General features: G+C 34.6%; 1 protein-coding gene across 6 annotated transcripts in view; it reads right to left on the bottom strand.

Moving 5' to 3' along the window:
* Window positions 1-13,985: 13,985 nt before the first annotated feature.
* LOC120779494 (RING finger protein 11) overlaps window positions 13,986-27,336 on the bottom strand; it is a 58,242-nt gene continuing 44,891 nt past the window's right edge. For all 6 annotated transcript variants that reach the window (XM_040111781.1, XM_040111785.1, XM_040111780.1 and 3 more), the window contains exon 3: window positions 13,986-16,745. In XM_040111781.1, the coding sequence (XP_039967715.1) occupies window positions 16,422-16,745 (324 nt within the window). In that variant the 3' untranslated portion in view covers window positions 13,986-16,421. The remainder of the gene's footprint in view (window positions 16,746-27,336) is intronic.

Genomic DNA, 27,336 nt, shown 5'->3' with positions numbered 1-27,336 from the left:
CACTTGAAGAAATAATGTATTTTCTTTCTTGAGCAATTACTTAGGAGCTGGATACGGAGGTAGGTATCCTACTCCTTAATTCAAAAACATGCCACATGTGCTTGCTTAATTTGCTCCCATGACACACTCTTACCTATGGTCCTCATTACGTCTAAAGCTTGTCCTTGGATTTTGTAACCAATTACCAATGCGAAGATATAGTTCCTTGCATTTTGATCCTGTACGAGGGTCAAGATGAATGACGATAATGAGATCGTTCCATCGCCTCTGAACTCATTTATACGTTGAGCATCCTTCAAAAGTTCTTGTACTGTTGGTTAGTACTCCATGGTATTTGATTATTTTTGTTTATTTAATTGCAGTGATTATTATAAGTAAAGAAACTTTTATGCTTTTGGTTATAATTGTTTTTTTTTCAATATCACTTTTCCTTGTAGAATGTTTTTTTTTTTTAAGTTATACTTCTTATGCAAGTTCGGAAAAGGTTGCGTTAAATGTTTAACGCTTACATATTTACGCTAGCTTGTCGGCGAAGATGTTCGAGCAGCAAGGGAAGCGGTGACAATCGGCGATCGTTTGTTAGTTTCTTTCGGCACAGCTCGGATTTTCTACCAGCAAGACAATGTTGTGACGCTTTGTTGTCGTGTCAGTGCTTCGACACATTGACTCTCTGACAAAGCGTGAGTTTCGGCCATGCGAAAGATACGTGCGACACTTGTTATCAGAGATAAAGAGATGTCCAACTCCTACCAGTGAGAGAACAATTGCTAAACGTCAAAACCTACTGAACTTTGACAGCTAATCGAGTTCAGTAGGCTTTGACGTTTAGCAATTGGAAAAGAGGGACGACCAGATTGAAATCTTACCAAAAAAATATGTAAACGGAGGGGTTTGTTGCATCGTTCAAGACCACGTGTAAAAAATATAAAGCAATGAAAATTAAACAAATTTGTGAAATTTAAAGGCATTTGATGAAGCGTTTTGTAATTTGAAGCATCATAGTGTTATTTTCAATGGAAAATGATTAAAAACATTTAATGATTGAGAGCTAACAAGCTTAAATCCTTTAATTGGGTATTGAGAGGTCAAAAGTCAGTTATTCTAACATACTTTAAAAAGATTTAAATAGTTTCTCCATATAATAAGTAACCAATATATAGTAATTTTTATTCATACTAAATGTTGGGTATTGGGTCGATAAATGCCCAAAAATTGTTATTTTGTTCAATCTGGCCATAATGGAAAATGTTATAAAAAACGCTAATTTTGAAGCGCTCTCACACTGGAATAAATTGAACATGCCTTTATTCCTGGCGAGAGTATGAATAATGAGTAAGTTTCTCTTCATACGACCCGGTATTATGCTCACTCTGTCATGGGTCAATAATAATTACTATTTATAATCAGGGGTGTTCTAGAATCCAAGACAGAATTGCTTAGAACATGCGCTACAATTCTGATTTTCAATGGTGTCACGTAAGCTGTTTGGATTTTCTTCTTTTCGAACATACGCAAAACCAATATTCGAATTTAATAAAAATTCAAAATAATAAAATAACTTGATTTCTTAACTTACATTTCAGATCTGTGAGCGAATATCTTCTTGCTTTGTTTCTGATAGCAAAACCGATAAAATTGGTTTCCGCGACATTCAAAACCGATACAAATTCTGTTTCGCATAACAAACCAATAATTTCTGAATTCATGACACCTACTACTTTTTTTATCGGTTTCAATTCTGATTCCGACAACTATCAGATTCCACAACACCTTTGAATGTTTTCATATAGATCAGTGTTTCCCAAAGTGGCCGATAACGCCCCCTTGTGGGCGCTGCAGGTGTCAAGGGGTGCGGTAAGAGACCCATAAAGAAAATGGAGGCGTTGTGTAGAGGTCTGAGGGGTTATTTGTAATTTTATTTAGCTAGGAGGCCTCTTCGACTACGACTACATGAGCTCTCGACTCTCAACAACAACTTCTGAACATCAACTAATATGAATTAAAAGATTGCTCAAACTCAAAACTTCTCTCCGCGTAGTTCATATATCTGTCCTATTTTATTGAATATAGAAAAAATGAAAATCATGTCAATCGGTCGCTCCGTTTCATAACGGGGCATCTCGACAGGATAGAATTTATAGAATATTAACTGTCAAACGTATTGCTATTGCCATTGCCAAATCTGAATGTGGGCATTTGCTATCATAATATAATCATTTGCGCAAAGGTGTAGGGTAGGTAGGTTCGAGCTGATGTAGCGCATGTTTTGAGCTCTTGAATAATTTATTTTATCACTTGCGAAATGACGTCGGGTAGGTAGCTGATGTAGCGCACGTTTTGAGCTTTTGAACTCCTTAAATCTTTTATGTGGAAAATAAAAAAAGGATCTTTATCCTTTCTTACTAATGTATTTCTGGGAAAAATAAGATAATAAAAAAAGGAGAAAGATCATTTTTTTTAAATGTATTTCTAGGAAGAATAAGAATTCATATTTTTGGACTACTATATAATAATTGTGCTTAAGCATTCCTATATAAACAATGTAATATTTATTTTATATTCATTTGTGGTTTTGCGCGCAATAGATGAGCATTACTTACGCCTCCTTTACACTACTCGCGAAGTTAAACGCATTTCTCAAAGCAAAACAATGTCAGAAGTAAAAAAGAAGAGACGGCAATACTGTGAGGAATACATTAAATTCGGATTCATTGAAAATCCCACAAACCCATCCTCGCCTTTGTGTCTTCTATGTCTAAAAACATTTTCGAATGAAGCAATGAAGCCTTCAAGACTGCAAGATCATTTGAATAAAATGTATCCAGATAAGAGAGACAAGAATGTAGCATATTTTCAAGACCTAGAGAAGAAGCATAATACTCAGCCAAGTGTAGCAAAACTATTTTCGCCGGCTGCTAAGCAAGATGACGACGGACTTCGAGCTTCGTACAATATCTCTTTGTTAATCGCTCAAAAAGGTAAACCACATAACATCGCAGAAGAGTTAATATTGCCAGCAATAAATGAAGTAATAACTACCGTGCTTCATAAACCGGCCGCAAATATTATCCGAAAAATTCCTTTGAGTAATAATTCTGTACAAAGACGAATTGATGAAATGGCTGAAAACATTGAAGAATCATTGTGCGATCACGTGAGGACAAGCCAATTCTCAATTCAGCTCGATGAGTCAACTTTACCAACTAATGAAGCATTGTTGTTGTCTTACGTGAGATTTATTAAAGATGAGAAAATATGTGAAGAACTATTATTTGCTAGAAATTTAGAGACCGATACAAAAGGCGAAACCATATTCAATATATTGGAAAAGTTTTGCGATGAGAAAGAGATTCCTTTGGAAAATATTATTTCAGTTGCTACGGATGGCGCTCCGGCTATGATAGAGCTTATTAGCGCACTTAAAAAATAAAATTCAAGATGTCCTTGGTGTACATTGCGTTATTCCTAGACAACATTTAGTTGCTAGAAACTTAAGTGAACAACTATTTTAATCACTGCAATATGTCATCAAAGCAGTCAATAAAATCAGCAACAGCTCTTTGAATGATAGATTCTTTCATCAGCTTTGTGTTACTAATGACGAGGATTTCAATCGTTTGTTGTTTCATACTGAAGTTCGTTGGCTATCAAGAGGCAATTGTCTGACTCGATTCTACAACCTGTTTGACTCTGTTATAGAGTTGTTGGAAACTAAAGATACAGAATTTCAAGACAAGCTCATAACATTCAAGAATCATATAGCTTACATGACAGACCTGTATAAATTGTTCAACGACGTGAATCTCCAACTGCAAGGCGATAAACTAAATTCAATTAAAACAAAAAACGTCGTTGCTGCTTTAGCAGCCAAACTGCTTCTACACAAAAAGAATCTGGGCAGACGTGAGTTTCACAATTTTCCGAATTTATCAGTATCATGCAGTAACGACGAATTGTTTGCCTACTGCCAACATTTGGAAAACCTCCACATTGACTTCACCGAACGATACCAGGACATTTTGAACTTGGAAATACCAGACTGGGTGTTGGATCCGTTTTCAAATGTCAACACAGCAATGTCACCTCAGCTGGAAGAAGAACTTAAAGAATTGACAACAAATGAGGAAATAAAAATCAAGTTCAAAAATGGTTATCAAGAATTTTGGCTACAAAAACCGATCTCGAAATTGTATCTACCCTGGATTGTGGTTAATCGTTCAACGATTCTTGATAGCATTCCCATCGTCATATTTGTGTGAACGTGGATTTAGTGCTGTGACAACACTGCTTACTAAAAATAGAAATCCTTTGCTTGTTACCGAATGTGGCGTCTTGCGACTGTTTTTGAGTAAATTGGAGCCTGATATTAACAAACTTATTAAACAGCATCAGATTCATCCTTCACATTAGTTTTTATATATGGATCGATTATTTTAGTTTTATTTTTAATAACATATTCTCTGTTTTAATACTATAAAGTTGTGTTTCAATAATCATTCTTATTGGTGGAGCCCGTAAGAGTTAACTTGAGACCTAAGCGCCGTTGTATGTTACCTTCTGCGCTCAGGTTTCAAGTTGCTGGTTATAGTAAAAGTTTCGTTTAGAATTCTCCGTTAATATACATGTATAGGTCACAATAAATAATTTGAAGTTAAAGTGGTTTTTAAATAGGTGGAAAAATGGGTGCGCTAAAAAAATATTTATTCTCAAAGTGGGCGGTAGACAAAATAAGTTTGGGAACCACTGGTCTAGGGCATAATCCAATGTCAAACTTGTGCGTTTAACGAATTTTTGATTCGTCACCAAACCGGCAAACGCAACGGACAAACAATATTAGTTCATATTGCTTGTAGTTTAATTTCACTAAAATATTTTTTTTTATTTGGGAAAGGCCTAAGGTTTTTCCAAAACTTACGAAAAAAACATAAATTGGGGAAAAGAAATATATAAATTAGCTATGGAAAAATCCGAGCACAAAAAAGGAGTGATAAAAAATTAGAATTTGCTCCATAAGAATTAAAAACGCAAATGCCAGAAATTGAGCGACGCAAGCATTAAAGATTTAAATTTAAATTAAATTTTCGATGCTGTAATATGCGGATTTATTTTAGTTACACTGTATTCTGATAGTTATTTCATTAATATCCAATTTATAATCATACTAGTGGCTCCGCTCGCTCCTTGTTGTTAAGGATATAATTTATCGTGATAACAATATAAAGGAATAGTTGAATTGGCAATTTACATTTTTTATTGATATCGTTTATAGGCACTTTCATTCATTTTTTATAGGCACTTTCCGGGATGGCCTTCAGCTCTCGCGTCGGATTTGTTTTGATGTATTCAATTGAGTCCAAGCGTGTTCCCCGAAGTGGATATTTCAGTGTGGAGAAAGGTAAAAAGTCACAGGGGGCTATATCAGGTGAATACGGTGCATACAAACAACATATTTGTTGAGTGTTTGGCCAAAATTTAACACAAATACGTTAAAAATTGTCGAAGACAAACACTACTGAGGTCGACTGACATAAGCAGTTGCTGTAAGCACACTAGTTGACAGATCGCGCTAATTTTTGGCATCATAATTAAGGACAGTTGTACCAACCTAGGAACAGAAATTTACTCGTTTTCCATGTAAGTGGGAGATGAGAGGAGGAAATGAAGAATTCCTGATACTTTCTTGACAGGTTGTATATGCTACTTGCTACGAGTATAACGAATAACAGTGCAGGAGTAGAGCAGAAGAGGAGCTCACGCCATATATCTAAACATATATTAATATTTTCTTCAACATTCATGGAATGTGATTGCAAAATTGGACGGCTAAAACCCAGATACTACTCGTAAGAAAACACAGACTTGATCGTTCCTTTTAAATATTGCATTGTTCTGTGCAAGGCTTCAGAAATATTTGTCTGCACTCATCTCAAATTATGATTCAACCTTTTCTTGTTTACTTACAACTATCACTATAATTCAAATACATATGTATATGTGTTTCTAAACAAAAACCACTGTACCCTGCCATTAGCTTTGTGATGTTATTTTGTTTTTGAAGTAAAAAAAATGTTCAAACGATTCTTATATTTATAATATGAATATTGCTTATGATGATGGTTATGACTTTTAACAAAGAACGATAGAAAGTGGCCTATGCCCATCCCAAGGTTCCAAGCTACCTCATCACCAATTTTCAGCCAAACCGGTTCAGCTGTTCTTGAGTTATAAATATAGGCATATTTTGCGAAGTCGAGGGTAAGGGGATGTTCGAGCAAGCAAATAACTGCGGCAATATTGCAACCCTGATATTTTTTGCAAATACTCAGCTGATACTTAACCCTAGAACACACACCCAGAAAATACCACGTAAACACACACCAGGGATACGTTTGTACCCGGGACTCTATTTTGCGGTTTTTTAATGCTTATTCAACCGATTTGGCTGAAACCGATATGGGCAAATAAAGTCAGGACATGCAACAATGGATTTTTGTTTTTGTTGTTGTCCTGATAAATGCAAAACAAAATAATATAATTTATAATAATATACTTGTGGAGTAACAACGAATACACATTTTGGTTTTTATTTCATTGAAATATTCTACCTGGTTCAAAAGATATGTGCAAAAAGGTGGCGCAAGGTATGGGTACGTAGGTAGCAAATACACTGGTATAACTGGTTTTTGTATTTTATATGCAGCTGCAAGGGTTGTTTTCACACGAGGTGTTGTTATAAATGCTGCCTGTTGATATTTTCATTATTGTTTTGGTGCTCAAAAGTGTAAGAAGTGAAAATATAAGTGAAAATAAATATAACTGAAACTATAAATAACTGGAAACGAAATGACTTCAAGAAGAAACGAATATTTATCAAGTGTAGCATATAGAAGGTAAAAAATGTAAAATAAGCGACAATGTAAACATATACTAATTTTTTTATTATGCAGGCTAACTGAGGAACAGCGAGAATCATATATAATAATAATACCCAACGATTACCCTCCTCCCGCCCAACCGACGCGAGGGGCGCAATCCGCGAACGAGCGGAATTAGCCGAGTCATAAAAGGCAAGAGAGTTTTAAGCGTTGCGATCTTAAGCTGCTCAGCTACAGAAACAAAAATTTCAACAGCCGAAATTAAGAATTAGATTAAAGTTTATAATTTTTAAATGTTACTATCTTCTCTTAGATAAAATAATTTCTTTAATGGTAAAGAGTGAGTCTGTTAGATCAAATGTGCTGGAATGAAAATTGAAATCATGACATATACGGCGGAATGGTTCGTTTAACTCAAAATTTGTTCTAGAAAATTTTAAAAGTAAGGGTCTAAACTGGCTGGTAGGGCGAGCGGGAACGTTAAAATTAATATCAGATAAGAGAGATGGGCTACAGACTGACCCATTCATGAGTTTTACAAGAAATATTATACCAGGCATCTCCCTACGACTAGCGAGTGTCGGGAGATTTATAAGTTTTAAACGGTTAATGTAAGGGGGAAGATTTAAACTGAATCCCAATGCAAAATGATTTAAGGCAAAAAGTAAAAAAATGTTTTTGAACGGACTCTAACTTGATCCGAATGGACTTGGTGTAATTAGGGTTCCAAACCACAGAAGCATACTCCAATATAGGCCCCACCAGAGATGTAAAAAGAATTTTTGTGGTAAGCGGATCTCTAAATTCTTTAGACCAACGTTTAACAAAACTAAGAGCGCCTTTAGCTTTAAAAACCGTGGAAGATACGTGAAGATTAAAATTGAGTTTGGGGTCCATAGTTACTCCCAGATCAACAAAACTGCATACTTGCTCCAACCTAAGTTTTGTATTGCGTATGAGGTAGGGTCTACAGCTCTATGTGAAAAGCACATCGTTTTACATTTTTTAAGGTTCAATGGCATGTCATTTTTAACACACCAAGAAACTAGGTTGTTTAAGTCTGTTTGCAACTGACATCTTTCGCTGTTTGAAGTATATGTTTTAAAAAGTTTTACATCGTCAGCATATAATAAAACTTTTTAAAACTTAACAACAGATGATATGTCGTTAATAAATAACAAGAACAGAATTGGACCAAGATGGCTACCTTGAGGAACGTCTGAAGGAATATTGATTATGTCAGAAAAAATATCTTTAAATATGACTTGTTGAATTCTATTACTAAGATAAGAAGCAACCCATTTTAGAAATATTGGTTGAAAACCAAGAAGATCAAGTTTATTCAAAAGAATTGAATGGTTTACTTTATCAAAAGCTTTACTAAAATCTGTATATATAACATCAGTATTCTTATTCTCCCTAAAGCCCGTTGATACATGTGATACAAATTCAAGCAAATTAGTTGTGGTAGATTTCCCTTTACGAAAACCGTGCTGAGAACAAGAAATTAGTGGAGAGATCCGGAAGGTTATGTCGTCTGTTATAATTGCTTCAAAAAGTTTAGGTATTGCAGACAATTTTGCTATTCCCCTATAGTTTTCAATACATGACCTAAATCCACTCTTATGCAAAGGAATTATAAATGACTTTTTCCATATGGATGGAAATAAGCCTTGCATAAGAGATGAGTTAAATAGTTTTGATAGGGGTTGGTATATACATTTGGCACATTTCTTATGAAAGCATGAGGGAATCATATCTGGGCCGTAATTGTACGATTGTTCTAACATATTTAACTGATTTAAGACGTCTGCTTCGGAAATGGTAGGTGCATTAATGACATAAATCGGACATAACTTGTGCTGATGCGGAACATTTTGTGGAGATTTTGGAGAGTAATTGGACCTAAAGAATTCTGCGAACATATTAGAAATGGTGTGACTGTCACTAGACATACTAGACTTATATTTCATAGCGGACGGAAAATTAGAAATCCTGCGTTTGGAGTTGACGAAACCATAAAACAATTTTGGATTACGTATAATATTATTTTTTACTTTATTTATATAATTACTATAACATATTTTGTTAAGTTCAGCAAACTGTCGACGCAATTTAGAATATTTTGAATAGTTAGCAACTTAACCAGTTTTTTTAAAAAAGTTTAAAAGCACGAGATTTTCTTTTTTTTAATTTACATAATTCTTTCGAAAACCATAAATTAGAACTAATTTTTTGAGTAACAACACACTTCGGAACATATTTTTCAAATAAGTTTACAATAGTTTCATTAAAGTGGGAAGCACTAAATTCAATAGGTATTGCCACTGTAATCTGGTCAAGTTATTTTAGAAAGTTCCTAATTAATCTTCTTAAAATTAGCTTTCGCAAAGTTGAACCGAAAACAAAGGTCTTGTGTAATATCATAAGCAAAGTTGGCTATGATTTCGATGTTAATTTCCAAAGCAGGATGTTACGTGTCCTCTGGCCGAACCAAAGGATCACATCGGACAACAGAGAACATTGAAGCGTTACCGACGTAAACTAGATCTAAGAGCTTACCAAACTCGTTTGAAATTAAATTAATTTGGTTAAGACCCAACTCCGACATTTCATCTAAGAACTCGTTAAAAACATGAACGAGTACTAATAGGGATGGTGTGATCATCACTAGATTTCCATGATACGCACGGTAAGTTGAAATCTCCCAAAACAATCATGGAATCAGTATCATTAACCATTGAGAAAACATTACTTATTAATAAAGCATGCCGCAGGACACTACCTCCTTTTCTGTTCAGCCGGTCCTATCTAGAGATTTCGAATTCGCTGTTGAATATTTCGTTATCAAAAATGTGGGGCTTTAGCCAAGCTTCTGTGAAAGCAATGATTTTAAAGTTACAATGAATGCTATTTAGATACAAATCAGTAAGTTTTGTATTAAGCCCTCTAACATTTTGATAATAAATAATCAGCGAATTATTGTTAATTAGTTTTTTGTATCAACGGGATTTCTTGGCATTTTAATGATAACTACAGGGGGCTTAGCACGTTTGTGCTCGAATTCGCGCACAAAGACCCCAGATGGCCAGAATGAGTTGTCAAGTATCAATTGAAAATTGTCAGCGGATACGACGTTCTTAAACGAGGAAATATCCCTGTTGTATTTGAAATTAAATTTACGGATGTCTGTATCTACCGTTTTTAATTTCGACGAGATGTAACTGTTTATATCCCCGACTGTGGTATCCGCAGCAAGTCTCGAGATAAAAATTGCTTTTTTCCGCGGTATTACCACTAAGTTTTTATTAGCTGACTTGGAGGTATTTGGAGGCGGATCTTGAGAAGTTTTCCGCTTACCGTATTCAGTAACAGTTTTCTCTGTGTCCTGAGCAGACGGAACCTTCTCTTCTTGAGGACGAGGGGATGCAAGATTTATGAGGTCAATAGTGGGTGGGGGCATTCTTTTTAAGAAAGATACAGTATCTTCATCAGACGGACGTTTTCGTTTAGGTTTTGGATTCTCATCCCGAGTATTAAGGCATTGAAATGATTGAAACAGCGTTTCATAATGCCTAATTTTTCAGTAAGGGTTTCAAGCTCTCGACCAATCTCCTTGAAACCATTGCGCGCCTGCTTAAAAACTTTAAACAATTCAATTTCAGTTGGTCTGCATTTCAAGCAAGACCAGCACAAGCCCTTACTGTCAAGAATGGAATCCAAAATCCTACCTGTCAGTCCAGCACATTTAAGATGGGCAAGCCCATCACAAAGCCAACAAGAAACATAGCGTTCCGACTCGCCTTTCACAGAGCAGTTCGGAAAGTTACAAGTCATAATGAACAAAAACAGTATTAAACAAAAATATAAAAAATGTTAAATAATAAAAGTAAAAAGCGCGATGACAAAAATATTTATAACAAATGAATGCAATAAAATAGTTAGTTATCAAAGATAACAACCAATGTAGCGAACAGTTTGAGATGCACTGTAACACACGAAAAGTAAGAAACTCGCGATCAGCTGTGGACAAAGATGGAAATGAATAAAAACAAGAAAGAAATTTAAGTAAGCAATATAAATTAACACTAACAATTGCATTATTTAAAATGTAGCAACAAAAACAAATTGAAAATGACTCGGCACAATAAATTAAAATTAGCCAGAACAGAATTAAAGTAAAATCAATTGCTTCACTAGCACAATATAACACTGATACTTATCTTAAAAGATCACTTAATACAAAAATTGTCACAATAAAGTTTTAAATATAAATTAAATAAATTCGCCAGAGCACCAAATTTACAGCTGAGCACGAGAAGGGTTGCCAGATGAATGAAATTTGTGACGATGACGCTCCCTATGACTTTGACTCAGAAGATGAAGAAGAAATTCAAATCAATGACATTTAAATTGCTGATGACGATGCTGAAGTTTCGCAAAGTGCCGCAGAAGTATTACCTGATTGTGCGGACTATGAGGATGATGAAGAAGAAGAAGTAGAAGAAAATAATGAATTACCTGCTAGTGCCGAAAAATTTGTTGCACGTGATGGTACTGAGTGGATGAAAGAACCAAATGTAAGTCGTCAGGTACCCAGACAAAATATTATAAGAGAACGTTGTTCGAGATTTATGGAGCGTCAAAAACTATTCTTTATATCGCGCCACAATGGGAGTCAACAGTTTCTGTTCGATATTGCGGTTATTAAGATTTGACGATAAAAACACTCGTGCAACACGCTTACTAACTGATAAAGCAGCACCGATCAGTGAGTTGTGGACGATGATGAACAATAATCTTGCTGCACATTACAAGCCCAGCTCATGCTTGACGATTGATGAACAATTATTTCCTTACCGTGAACGCACACGGTTTACGCAGTACATACCGTCAAAACCTGCTAAATATGGTGTCAAGGTTTGGTGGATTTGCGATTCCACAAATGCATATCCACTGCATGGACAAATATATACTGGCCAAGCAGAAACTGGTAGGGAAACGAACCAAGGCGAACTAGTGGTGAAGGATTTGTCTGCCAAATACCAAGGAAGTGGCCGAAACATTACAATGGACAATTTGTTTACAACCTTGCCAGTTGCAGAACTGCTTCTCACCTGGAAACTCACGATCGTTGGAACTTTGCGCAAAAACAAATCATATATTCCTCAAGAAATGAAGCAGAGCAAAAACAGGACAATTGGTTCAACGACATTTGGCTTCAAAAATAATGTGACAATGTGCTCTTATGTTCCCAAAAAAAATAAAGCAGTAATTTTGCTTTCGACCATGCATAATGATGCTGAAATAGCTGACAGTGGGAAACCTAAAATAGTTGAATATTATAATCGAACCAAAGGTAGTGTTGATCGAATGGACCAAATGTTTGCGGAATATCCAACACAAAGACAAACAAAACGATGGCCACTAGCGATGTTCTTCAACATGTTGGACATTATAGCTCTTGCAGCCTACATTGTCTACGATTTGAATAACCCTATGTTTCCTTGGAGATCAAACAACAAGCGTAAGCAGATCCTGCGCAGCTTGGCTGAAGCATTGTGTATGCCCATTATTGAAGCCAGAGCCATAAATCGTCAAGTGACGCGAAATTTTTTCGACCAAAATTGCTATTGAAGCATATTTCAAACGCCCGGTGGAATCAATGGTGTCAACAGCAGCATCACCATCTGCCGCAGCGGGCACGCCAAAACCTGTGTCTGGATCTTGCTATTTATGTTACGCACAAGAGGAAAAACGCCGTAGAAAAACCAGAAAGCTGTGCGCCAAATGTAAGAAGCCAATGTGTCTTGAACATTCGGTCACATCAACAAATTGCTCTATTTGCCATGATTTTCCTTAGATATAAGATGCATTTTTATAATTTTTATAATAAAAGTCAATAATAAAACGTGTGAAATGAATATTTTTAATTTTTCAAATAAAAAAATAATATAAAAAATGTTTTTTTTTTTGATTATTATGAGGATTTTTACTGTTGGGGTACAAACGTATCCCGGGTGTGTGTTTACGTACTTAATGTGTTTGGAAGGCTGTAGCTCCTGAACCAATGGTCCGATCTGGTTCAAATTTTGAATTTGAGCTCAAAACTAAATAATCTTCCTAGATCCGAGGTATAGCGGTTCAAAAGTTACAACACTTCAAAGCTGAAAGTGGATACATTTGTACCCGGATGTGTGTTCTAGGGTTAAAAAAATATTTTGCGCGGCGTGCAGGTACATTGAAGAAGTGAAGTTTAAGAAGTCTTAAAATTGAATTTTTAATCAATTTAACAGTGGATAACTTGGTGGATAGTGAGTGTAGTTTGCTTCTTAAATACAAAAAAGCAAGGAAACAAAGTTTTTTGCGTAAAAAAGTGGCTTATGACTGAAATTTTAAAGAAGAGGGCAATAGTAAAATCGTAAAACTTCTCTAAAACAATTCGATTTTATCCTCCAGATATATATTTATCACCTTTTCGGATGTCTCGTGAAACACAATTAATGATAATAATTAGTTATAAACAAAAATAAAGAGCGATTTCGCGTGCCTCATTTTTCCATCATAAATTTTGTTGATGCCGATTTTGTCACTTTTGCGCGCAAGAAATGTCAATATTTGAGTTGCTCGAACGTTTGACATTTGCAAAAGTTGCTAAATTTTTGCGTCGAATATGATGCTTTGCAATATTGCCGCAGTGATTAAGACTCGAACATCCTCTAATTTTGCAAGAAAGGTCCGTTAGGACCTTTTTCAGGACTAAAGGAATACCGGTGCAAATGTTCACATCTTTCTGTGCTGTGGGTAGGGCGTAATGTTCGGACATACAAAAATGGCGTTTTATTTTTATATATAAGATTTACATTTACTATACCGGACCGAGGCTAGGAAAAATATTCACCGAAATGGATCCATTTAAATCATAGCATACATCTTTATTAAAAACACATTTTCTATGAATTTGATTATATTTTAGATATTGCCCGATTAATGTGATATAAAGTCAACCGGAAGTTCGAAAATATGTACATATGTATATATGGGGTATAAGGGTAGTATTGACCTGACTTACCCATTTTAGACAAAAAGATACATTATTAGCCGGAAACGTCGTTTTCTAAGTTTCAGTGTTATATATTACCGATATGTATTGATTAATTATGGCGCGATCCATTTTGAGACGAAAGTTGCATTATTTCAAGATCACTATAACTCGCATACAAACAGATCAACAGAATCAAGTTCTTGTATAAATGTATTATAGCTTCGGTGCAGAAAAAGTCTTGTTTTTTGTTTTGTTTTGCAAATTCAGTAAGCTTTTTGTCCTTAATATTATTGCTAATTATTATATGTATTGGTTTTAAAGTAATTTAAAGTACAATCAACTGTTAATACAAAACAGTAGCTTATAAATTTACATTAACATAATAACAAATTAATTTTCAATATAAAAGGCGTATTCAACATAGTCCCGTTGACATCCAACCTGCCTAGATACATGTCATTTCGTGTGTACTTTTGTTTTACCGATGAACATCATACAAACTTTTTGGTTGGGTACACAACGAAGTCATAGAACACAAAAATTAATACGGTATATCCCGGGCGCCATTCGTTTAAAGCTAACATATTCTAATTAGATAATTATTACAGCTATTAAAAGAAAATATATACACAATGATAAGGTAAAATTTTCACTTCACCGAAGAATCTCTGAAGTATAATATTTGTGGAAGTCAATGCAATATTGTATTTTATGGCTAAATTTACACTTCAACTGTTTACATATAGTATTTCTTTCGATTCTAAATATCGAGACATTGACGTAAGCATACCTTTGGATATTGAAAATCAAAAAACTATTCTTATGAATATATCGGGTTAGAGGTAGTCAGAATTTTCAAAAAATCAATTGCTTGCATTTACTATAAAATATAATATTTTAGAAATATTCTCTGAAATTTTTAATTAAATGCGACAATTAGCAAAGGGTTCTCGGTTGCTCCCGAAGAGCAGTTAACTGGCGGTTGCTTTTGCTCTATACTATTGTTTTTGAATTACTACCATTATAGCTCGGATATCACTATGTAGATTTCAATGCAATTTTTGCAGCTATTTAAGCTAGAGCATGATGAAACAATTTTATTATTTTGATTTTTTATAAACAATGTACTGCTGGTTTTTCGCGAAATCTGGAACTTTCTAAGACTGCCGCTTTGTTAATTTAAAAAAATATTCAATCAGGCTCTCTATTATCTATTAATAAAACATTTTTTTTGTCCCATTGGCTTTAGTTGAAAATTAATATTTTTTTTATATATCTCTGTCAAGTCGAAACCATATTTAATGATGCTATTATACCACTATGATGCTACTTTTATAAAATAAAAAAATGCTGGAAAAAAAATTATTTTAAATTTTAATTGTTTTCATATACCTGGCTACCTCTAACTCCTTTTGAAAATGGTTAGGATTCCAGTGAAAACCATTACAGATTTTCTTATTAAGCATGATTTCAATCATATTCTCATATTTAATGGTGTTACTGATCTGATTGAATATATATAAGCAAAAATAATATTCGGAACAGTAATTATTATTTAATTTATTTGAGGGACAAACGTATTAAACTTATTAAATTACAAGCTTCTAATATTTCGACACAAATAAGTTTTCAATATTCATAAAAAAATAAAGAGTAGGATTACATAGAGTAGTTATGGCAGCTTTTATTTCAATAGAGGGAAAAATGTACAGAAATAGTTAAAATGAAGATTTTACGTAATCGTAATAATAGCAGCGTCTGCTATGCAGCGTTTTCCACTTAAAAATCATTTATTCAAAATACTTAAAAACTATCACATGAATTTACTTTATGCCCTATATGAACTTATTTTTTAGATCTATTTGGAAATTTTAAAAATAAAATGTAATAGAAAGAAATGCAAAACAGTGCGTAATATACAGACAATAAGATTCCGCTATAGAGAAATAAATGTTTGCATATGTATGTGCTCATATATTATACATAATACATTTTGCTTATTATCGAGAACTCGGAGAACACTAATCAAAAACACTTTATGCGAAACACTGTTTTACCCCTTTTGAAAATTTCGAAAGTTAGAACTTGTTTATATATCATATTCGGCTATTTTATTTTCATAACAATATTTATTTCGTATATATACAAAAACGAAAGCCTACCATTTACACATATTTCTAGTGTTTTTTGCCTACATTTGAAATGGTTTGGACATACATATTTTAACTCTAACATTAGAAAAATTATAATATATTAAAAAATATATATATACGTGTATATTGCGTACATTTTGCCTCCATATTCAACCGAAGTAAAATTTTGCAAAAACAAAAACTTAAACAAAAACATTTCTTATTTTACCTAAACTAGTTTGCGTGATGTAATACCCACATATTGGTGTAATAGATTTACGAGCAAATAAAATAAAATTTTTCAATAGTATGGTTAAAAAAGAAGATTCATTCCAACTACATATAAAAGCTTTATCAACTCAATTGACGTTATGATGTTTCATAGCTTGTTAAGAGTGCTGCATCCACTGGCTCCATACAGCTAGGGCAAGTTAGACTACGCATAAGCCAATCATCAATACAGTGAACATGATATATGTGCATGCACGGCAAATATCGCACTGCCTCATCTACACAAAAATCTATCATACAAATGACGCATTCGCGTATTTTTTTTGAACCATCGTAGGTGCCGATTGGGAGATGTTGGATTAATCCGATTCGCTTTGCAATTTTCACTTGTTCTTCCTCAGTTAAATTTGACGCTGGACGTCTAGTCGACAGAGACGGAAAGAAGACAGGCTGCAGCAGTTCCTGAAAGATAATTTAACATAAATATTTTTTCGCGTCGGAGATTTTTTTATTTTCTAGGTCAAAACATAAATTACGTTTATTATCAACTTTCAAATTTAATTTAATGTGTTTACAGTGAGACGAAGCGTATCAGCGAACAAAATACTTATATTCAGTCTGCTTTCAGATGTCGTTGAATTATTTTTTAATGCTTTTTTTCACCAGACAAACAAAAAATTAATCTTTCCACAAGTTTTAGTAAAAAAATATTTATAACAAAATTACGTATGTAATTTATTTCAAAACTTTTAACATTTGTCAAAAAAAAATAGTATGTATATTCCTTACATTCTTTATTCAAGCAGTGAGTTAACGCTAGGACTGTAGGAATCACCCTTTAGACGGTAGTATACATTTGATAATCAAACAAATATTAATATTCATAAAAAAATGCGTATGTAGTTTATTTAAAAAATTTTAACAAAAATGAATCCGCCACTAATAGAATTAATACACATATCTTACAAATCATTATAACCACTTCAACCAAATTTTTTAACACCACTTTTCTTCAATAGTATGAAAATGGGTGAAATCAGATTATAACTCTCCATAAAGCGGATGTGTGGAAAATTACAAAAAGTGCGAGAACTCACTGAATAAATACACCCAAACTAAAACATTTTGAGTGTGGAAACGTGGATTATAACCACAGCTACTGTTCTTAAAGCTAATTTGTTTTCTTTATACGCCCTATATATGAAATTTATCCCATTGATTAAGTTAATAAGGTTGATCTTAATATTAGCATTTTGGATTTGCTATATGTAGTAGTGAATCTACGACTTTAAAATGCAAATTTGATCGTAATACATACATTCGGTTTATTCAAATTGAATTACTAGCATCGTAAAGGAGGAGTAGAGTAACTATCAGCTGATGTTATGTAAACAAAGGCACATCTGAGAGGTGCCACTGTAGAAACGTCAAGGGGAGTCCGGGGTTGAGTTTCAATTCATATCCATACTTTTAACCGGAAAATGGTTGCATTGTGTTATTTTCTTAAAATTTATGGAAAAGTTGTCCCAAAAGTATTGGTTATATATGAAACTTTAATATATTTTCAAAAGAAAATCGTTTTATTTTAATATATATTCTTAAAGATGAGAACAATAAGAGCAAATACATGAAAAATTAAGTTTTTTATTTATGCCTCTTTTTAACTGTGGTAACTTAATAAATGTTCACCACAGAAAAATTTTACGAACAAATAAGCAACCATGCCGAACAGTGGGGCCAAGATTATGCGAATTTGCAGGCATATTTATATTTTTGCCATCGTAACGGAGGTTTTTGCAAGACAATTTGTTTGAGTTTATTTCAAGGTACAATCCTTTACGATGGTTTATTTAGTTATTTGAATCTGGAAGAAGTGTTTGCAAATTTCCCTTGGGACGATAAATAACAGACCGGCTGGGATTTTATTCCAATAAAAGTACGAAATAACTAATCATGGCCTCGTTAATATTGCTGCGTAATGGGTCAGGTGCTGTTCCTTTTTTATGATTTAAGAGATGAAAAAGCGATACGCGATGCTGTGAAGTACTCAAATGTAGTCAACTTAGTTGGTCGTGAATTCGAGACAAAATTTTAAATTCAATGACGTGCCCGTGGAAGGTGCACGTCGCATTGCTAAGTAAGCTAAAATTAAACTTTATTTCAAAAGATTTACCATGTATTTTTAAATTTTTTTTATAGAATCAGTAAAGAAGCTGGTGTAGATCGTTTGATTATTTGTCTGCTTTAAACGCTTGTCCCAAACCAATGAGCTTTGTATTTGAGGGTGGAAGCAACTTTTTGAAGAGCAAATACTACGGTGAATGTGCTGTTTGGATGTTGCACAAGCTATTGTCAATTGCACTAAGGATCCCGATACTGCTGGTCAGGTTTATCAAGTTGTTGAGTAGGTTTTGAGCAAAATTGAATGTACATACTTTCTAATAAACGTTACCAGTTGAGCGAATTAATTGACTGGTTCCATCGCGTTATGCGCAAAGATGAAAAATGGTGGGGATACCGTCGTTAAGACATGCGTTGCGATCCTACCTTGCTACCTATTTATTGAAAGCCAAGTTCACTGAGCTTAGCTGTCCTGGACAACTTATTGGTGAGGTACATATGGAACGTATCGATCGCGAATGTATTACCGATATCGTTTGGGTGTACAATTGACCTCCATGGAAGAGCATGGAAATTGCGACCATATCGTGCTGCGCAATAATATGATGCCGAATTGGGAGAGTGGGAGGAACCAGCTCCATCAAAACCGATAGAACATCAGGAAGAACTACGTATGTTTGCATAAAACTACTATAATGGCAAAAACGCTAACAACAACAGCCAAGCAAATAATAAACAACACTCATCAAAGGAAAGTTGGTGGCGTTGGTGGCCAATCAGCGATTTGAAAAGAAACATTTGCATCTACGCGAATTACAATTCGTCTTTACATTTATGAATTATGGTCGATTATGAACGATGTGGAAATTGATAATTAAACTTTAAAAAACAATTAAATGTAATTTGGTTAATAATGAACCGCTATTAAAAATTAAGGAATTTGAGTTGTATTTTTATTTGGACCAAACAAGTTATTTTCGATTAGGATAATTTCAAATGATATATATTTTGAACAATCGATGTATATGTATAAACATCAAACTATTTCGTGCATAAAAATCTTATATTCACGTAGGTGTTAGTACTTTTTTAAATATGAAAGTATATAACTTATCGCAATATTCATACATGCAGCAAAATTCAGTATTGCTATTGAGCATGGCAAAATAGTGTTGCGTAAGCTAATTTAAACTACTTTTTACTACTATATAGATATTGCAAATTCAAAAAATAATTTCTTTAAAAATCCTTTTTATTTAAAAACTTAGCTTAGAACTAAAAAATAATATGGTAAATCTGTTAGGATGGTCAAACACTCCATTTGGGAACGAGTAGGATTCCTGATCGCCGGCGTATAGCTAAAATCTGACATATAAAACGTGTATGTAGTTTGTGATTACAAAAATGTATGCTTAAAATGTAGGAAACATGACTCTTATAATTATCTCTTGATTTATCTTACAATAAAAAATTGTGTTTTACTGTTCAGACGAATTATTATGATATGTAATACCAATTTTTTCCACAATAATTATCTCTTTTGGTCCACTCACTATCAAAAATAATATCCAATTTGTCCATGAATAAGTTAACTAAAACGATTAAAAATATATAGCATATTTATTTATATCAAAAGATATAATTAAATCGTATGATAACAGCATTAAACTTCATTCTATAAGCAAAATTTAAAATAGTATATCTAAATGTATAAATATAGTACTGTAAATTTATAATTTAACATTAAAACATTTTTGCTTTAAGCAACCAGTTTTAACCTCTCGCCATCCTTATTCACCAGAGGTGGCCATGATGTTTTTATTGTGAACATACACTTGGGGGGTAGGTTAAGGACTGTGAATGGCTCTTTTACTATGGAGAATGGGCACTGGGCCGGGTCGATTTGTGGGGAGGCAAAAAAATCCATTGCTCTATGAAAATCATATTCTAGGGATCAAAATAAGATAGTTTGCCGAAGGAACTATACCTCTGAAACGAATTTTGATGTCCCCCAATTTGGGTCGAACCTTTGGGTAGGGACAAATTTTGAAAAATCCCACTTTGACCCATTTAGAGTGCTCCAATCGAGTCCAAATGTATGACCGACCCCCACTTACTTTAGACGGCCGATTCACCCATGCCAGTGGCACACCCCCTGGAACTCCCCTGGGGGGTTCCCCATACAATCATTTAAAAAAATCACCATTTTGGTGATTTACATGAAAAAATCAGCTAAATTGCTTTGCTAAATTCTTTTTTCTTTATTTTTATTTATTTATTTATAATAATATCTATTTTTTCTCTTAAGAAATTTATTTAGTCAGAACATAGTATGTAAATGAAAAAATTAATTTAAGTGAGTTAAGTAAGAAACTAAAAAAAAATTATTGCTGGAAGTCTTTTTTACTTTTAAGTCTGGGCAATTTCGCACGGCTCTCTAATGTCGTCGCCATAACAGCCTCTACATTTTCCGGTATAACCCGTTTGGAAACGTAGCTAGCAATTGAACATGTCGTTGCGTTCCTTGTATGTGTGATGGAATTTTTGGATCATTAAACGGTGGATCATCTTGATTTAAATATTCTTTCAATGTATCGTACGGAATGCTTCGCGTGAATGGTGATTCAAATACGATATTTATATCATTCAAATTGATCAATTCCGTATAACTTGTGCAATTAAAGTTTATATCTGGTTTTTTATAAACTCTAAGTTCCATTGGCTCGTCAACATCGGTTCGATAGCGTAGAATTTTCTTGATGACACAGTCGCGCTTTTCTTTCCTATCACCAAACAACATTGATAACTTGATATTTTCCGAATGCGCATAATATGAATTATCTTTAATTACTTGACTGACAATTTTGCGTAAAGGAGGTTCTAGAAATCGTGACCAACCAATGAACTTGAAAAATAATGCACTGCCGTACACGACAGAGCTGTAATACTTGATATTGAAGTACATTGGCACATAACATTTAATTATAAATTCAACCAGAATTCTTAAATTTGCATCTGGATTTTCCGTTGTCACATATAATCACGCACAATTTTCCCTGGTTTGATGTTAGCCAGATCCACCGGAACCACGCCGCTAGAAATTGCATGGGCCATGTCGTATAAGTACTTTGAATTGGTAGAAAATTCTTTTTTTTCTGGAACAGGGGTTATATTTTGCAACTCAATTTTCTGGAAGCCGTCCACCACCTAAAAATATATAATAATAAAATAATTAAAAATGGTTGACAATTATAATAAATGAGTGATAGCAATAACTTACCGGAAGAGTTTCAATAAGTTTCGATTTGACGGCTCAGTTTTCCGGTTGCCGATCTTGGTCCAGTGCTGGTTGATTTATCCAAAGCTTCAAACAAATGCCGAAACGGAAGTTCGTTGAAGTGTAGAAGGCAAACAAACCAATGCAATGGTCTTTTTAACAGCAATTCGAATCGTCGTATAATTCCACCGTGTGGGCCAGTGTTTGTTGGCTCACCGTCAGTGCATATTCCAATTAAGGTATCCAGTGACATATTTTTATCGTTGAAAAAACCATTTAATTTGGTTGTTTTGTATTCAGCGGTTTCATGTTCCAGTCTTACGTAACCAATCAATTCAGAATTGGGTTCTCTCAAAATAACAAGATGAGGTTCTTTTAACATCCTAGTATGATACTTCTCATCAATTTTATCTATCGTTAAAGTATCATCTTTTCTGCCATCGAATGAAAACGCTAACAAATTGGTATCATCTAACCGTTTGCCAAGCACTTCTTGTCTGCATTTGTCTTTTTCTCTGCGAACTTTCGATTTATCCATGATGAGAGGTTTCCCATGTTTATCTTTAATTTTAAAATCTTGCAAAAGAGCGGTTCCCAATGCTGATGCTACTCTGTCAGGCACACCAAATCTGTCACATATCAAGGCAAAGTTAAAAAAATCGTATCTCTCTGTGTATTGTGAACTTGTGATTCTATCCATATCTTCTTGAACCGGTGGCGGTGCGTATGTTGAATCATCGGGATCTTGGTATGTTGGCATTGATGACATAGACGTTGCTCCTTGCTCTTCAGTTTCCATCATAAATGCAATCATTGTTAGTCTTCTCTGATTATGTTGATCGTGCATGAACTCTTTGAGGCGTTCGGGGACCCAGCCGCATGCACATGGAGCTACCTTCAAATCGCATTTAGATGTTCCAATGTAAAAAATTGTTTCCAGATATTTTACATACTCTGTAAATTGTTGGGTGTTGTTTCTTCTCTTGATTTGCTCTTGATACTTGTCAAGCAATTTATTCAATTTATTACATACACTTTTTTTCAGCATTATTTCCATACCAAGTTTTTCCCAAATTCCAATCAACTTATCTTGTACTTGAATAGTAAATGATTTATGGGAAAACTTTTTTTGTTCTGTTTTAGCATGTTCGCTTAAGTAAAAATAATATCCCAAGATATCCAGATGGCTTGGTAAATTAAGATCAGTCAAATTAGTACACACCAAAAACAGTAACATCATGCTTGGGTATATGACTCATTGAGTTTTCGATAGTTGTTGATGTAGTTGCTTCATCTTGCGGTGTAGATGGTGGATACATTGTAAACTTTTTGAGGTAATAAGAATGAAATGGTAATTGTAAAGTAAGACGCGTAGGGTTTCGGTTGTTAAATAGAACTCAGCTCTGGTTGCCCAGAGCTCCTTTATTTATAGCATTCCTTATCCTAATTTATGTATGCACCACATGCTGAGTGCATACACACATCTTAACACTAATCTACTGTACATACCGACAGTATGTACACATATCTTAAGCATAAGTGTTTTCAAGGGCAAACACAATTGTCTATTGTTAGTTTAAGATCATTTGCGATCTTCAGGGCAAACATAATTGTCTATTGTTAGTTTAAGATCATTTGCGATCTTCAGGGCAAACATAATTGTTTCTTGTCTATTGTTAGTTTAAGATCATCACTTAAATTAATTTTTTTCATATACAGTCGAACTTCCATAACTCGAACTTCTTTAACTCGAATTTTCTCTAACTCGAACTAAATGGGTTGGCAGTAGCATTAAGAGAGTAATTAACATATAAATTTCCTTCCGTAACTCGAACTTCCATAACTCGAACGGAAATACATAATTATGACTTCTATAACTCGAAGTAATGTGCTTTTCTCTCATTCTACAACTCGCAGTATTGTACTTTCTCTCTTTCGCTCTACATTTTTCTTTTATTTGCTTATTTTTTTGAACCGTCGTTTTATTCGGGGAATTCCCTCTTTGTTCATCAAATGCTTATTTTTGTTTTCGTATGTATCAGTTCAGTGCAAGAATGATAGAGTACAAGATTGCGCAGATGAGAGACAAAACATTTTTCGTTCTGCGCATCTACGTCACACGGCTCATAAATTTCGTGAAATAGCTTGAGTAGCAAGTAAATATTGCTTGTTAACAAGAATGTTAGAGTAGTAGAGTTTATAGCTGCCAAATTTTTTACTGCGCCGTGTGACGTAAGCAATTGTATGTTTAGTATAACGGACCTGCGCAATGCGTAATCTCTTTTCTATCATTCTTGAGTTCAGTGCATACATGTCAGTCGTACTTGATGATACAGGGAAATAAGATCGTATTTATTAATTATTATGGCAACTAAACGTGTTTTGAAATCTTTGTCGATTGAAGAAAAGTATAAACTATTGAAAGAAGTAGAAGGTGGCTTAAAGAAAAAGAAAGCAGCTGAAAAATTTGGTATCCCAGCCAGTACGGTGTCAACGATTTTTAAGAATAAAGAATCAATTATTACGTCGTTTGAATCTGGGGTTCGTCTGGGTAGTAAAAGGATTAAAACCCCAGTATTTCAAAACATCGATAAAGCAACCCTCGATTGGTTCAAAGCAGCTAGACATCAAAACATGCCTATGTCTGGAGGAATATTAAAGGAGAAGGCAAAGGAGTTTGCAAAGCGCTTTGGCGATGATCATTTTATGACAAGCACAGGTTGGCTTGATAAATGGAAGCAGAGGTAGGGAGCAAAACGTTCAATTGGCGAAAATTTCAATTTTTATTTTTGGTATGCTGTGGGATATAAAAGAGCGTGTGGGGAAAGCAATGACGTTAGTGAAGTGAACTGCGAGAAGTGGAAAAAAGATGTTTTGCCGAATTTATTAAAAAAGTACTGTGGACGGGATGTTTTTAATGCGAATGAATCAGGGTTGTTTTTTAAATGTTTGCCAGATGAAACATTGACGTTTAAAAACCAAAAATGCTACGGAGGCAAGAATAGCAAGCAACGGGTTACGTTGATGTTAGCAGCAAATATGGATGGATCGGAAAAATTTAAAATTCTATTGATTGGAAAAAGTGCCAAACCGCGGTGCTTTCGTGGTATTAAGTGGTTACCCGTAGACTATAAAGCAAACTCCAAGGCCTGGATGACTGTCCAAATTTTTGAAGAATGGGTTCTAAATTTGGATAAGCGCTTTCAAAGTACTGGCCGAAAAATTTTATTGTTTATTGATAATTGCCCAGCACATCCAAAAGACGTACAAAGCAAACTGAAAACCATTGAACTGGCATATTTTCCACCGAATATGACCTCTAAATTACAGCCGCTGGATCAGGGAGTAATTCAAAACTTGAAAGTTTTTTATCGTACCAAAATAGTAAAAGAAGCACTAAAGCGTATAGAGGCAAACGAAAAACAAGATATTACACTTATGGATTGCATCAATCATGTAACAAAAGCTTGGGATATTGACGTCAAAAATCAAACCATAGCGAATTGCTTCAAAAAAGCTGGATTTGGTCAATATTCTGAATGGGAAGAGGAAGAAGACATACCTCTGAGTTTTTTTAAGTACTACTGATGAATATCAAAACGTAATTGAAGCTGATTACGAAGCATGGTTAAAAGCAAACAAAATAACTTGCAGTGCTACTCTTCAGGATTATATTGCATTAGAGAATGACCTTTGCACAACTGGTTTTCCTACAGATGCTGATATTGTTGAGAATTACTGCCCTGAATTAGATGATCCAATATTAAGCGGAACGGAGAGTGACGGCGAGGGATCGGTAGAAGAAACTATTCACCAGCCTTACAGAAATGATGTAGAAAATGCTTTCCGAACATTGAGTTAATATTTGCAAACAAATGACACTACAACTGATGAGCACTATACGGCTTTAAACAAATTAGAGTAATTTTTTACTGAAAATACCAAAAAAAAGAAAGAAAATTTTCAGTCACTAATTTCTGAATATTTCACTTCACTGTAACTTATTACAGTTTTCTGTAATGTGTGTTTTAAACAAAAAATACGTATTCATCATTTAATATACTCTAAAGTAGCAATTAAGTTTTTTTAACAAAAAATTTTTTTCTATAACTCGAAGTCTCCGTAAGTCGAAGTTTTTTTTGGGATAATAGTGATTCGAGTTATGGAAGTTCGACTGTATTATGTTCTGACTAAATAAATTTCTTAAGAGAAAAAATAGATATTATTATAAATAAATAAATAAAAATAAAGAAAGAACATAGCAATTTAGCTGATTTTTTCATGTAAGTAAATCACCAAAAATGGTGATTTTTTGAAATGATTGTATGGGGAACCCCCCAGGGGAGTTCCAGGGGGTGTGCCACTGGCATGGGTGGATCGGCCATCCAAAGTTAGTGGGGGTCGGTCATACATTTGGACTCAATTGGAGCACTCTAAATGGGTCAAAGTGGGATTTTTCAAAATTTGCCCCTACCCAAAGGTTCGACCCAAATTGGGGGACATCAAAATTCGTTTTAGAGGTATGGTTCCTTCGGCAAAGTATCTTATTTTGATCCCTAGAATATGATTTTCATAGAGCAATGGGCGATTTTTAAATCGACCCGCCCTAATGGACACTTTCCCTACTCCCTTGTACCATGATCACTAGGCATCATTTTTAAATATAAAGTGCTGCCAAAACCAATAAACTATTCGGATACACTCGGACTTAATTATTTTATTTCTTTTCATCCGTTTGCAAAATATACGTATACGTATATGGTAAAAATAATTATAAGTTTTCTCTTTCGTTAATTTGTAAAAAAGTATAATTTATCAAAAACTTAAACTTAATGATATGAAGCACTATTTGTGCCCTTTTTAATATGAAATAAGTGTATAGGCACAACTTCATGAAGAGTTAGTTTGTAAACATTTAACAATACACGGTTTGTCCGGAATGTAATAGGACTGATTTTCTTCTGCCGCGACTGTACTTTGGAGCGCGCACCGACTGGATTCGGTAGAGGGCGTTCCTAGCTAACGAACGAGCGGCTGCTCAGTTGTCTCTGAGCACCTGGAGAGTCAGGACAGAACATTTTAGCGCGACGTGGTGCAAGCCGGAAATACAGCGTTCGTTGGAGCAGAGGTACACGATTAAATTCCGTGTGAAACTCGGTAAATCTGCGGCAGAGACGTTTGATATGATCAAGCAGGCTTACCCAGATGTGGCTTTAGCAAGAAGTGATGCGTTTCGGTGGCACCAGGCCTTTTTGGAGGACCGGAAAGAGGTCGCTGATCAAGACCGTGAAAAAAGGGAAGAATGAGCAAATCCAAAGTGAAAACGATGCTCATTGTCTTTTTTGACATCAAAGGCATCGTCCACCATGAATTTTTTCCTCCTGGACAAACCGTCAACGTGGAAGTCCACAAGGGACTCACAATCGGGTCCGACAGGGATCGCAGCCGATTGAAAATTGCACCACGACAACGTCTCGACTCACACCGTCTTTCTTGTGAACAGCTATCTAACCAAGGCCAGCATCCCAACGCTTCCGCAACCGCCCTAGAGCCCATATGTGGCCACCCGGACTTTTTTGTTTCCTTGCCTGAAAGCATTTTGAAACGACTGAGGGGATTCAAGCAGCATGAATCTCGGCTTTCAAAGCTATTCCG

Source organism: Bactrocera tryoni, unplaced genomic scaffold (genome assembly GCF_016617805.1).
Source record: "Bactrocera tryoni isolate S06 unplaced genomic scaffold, CSIRO_BtryS06_freeze2 scaffold_11, whole genome shotgun sequence".
In the NCBI taxonomy this organism is placed as follows: Eukaryota; Metazoa; Arthropoda; class Insecta; order Diptera; family Tephritidae; genus Bactrocera; species Bactrocera tryoni.
This window is presented reverse-complemented; position numbering and strand designations above follow the sequence as displayed.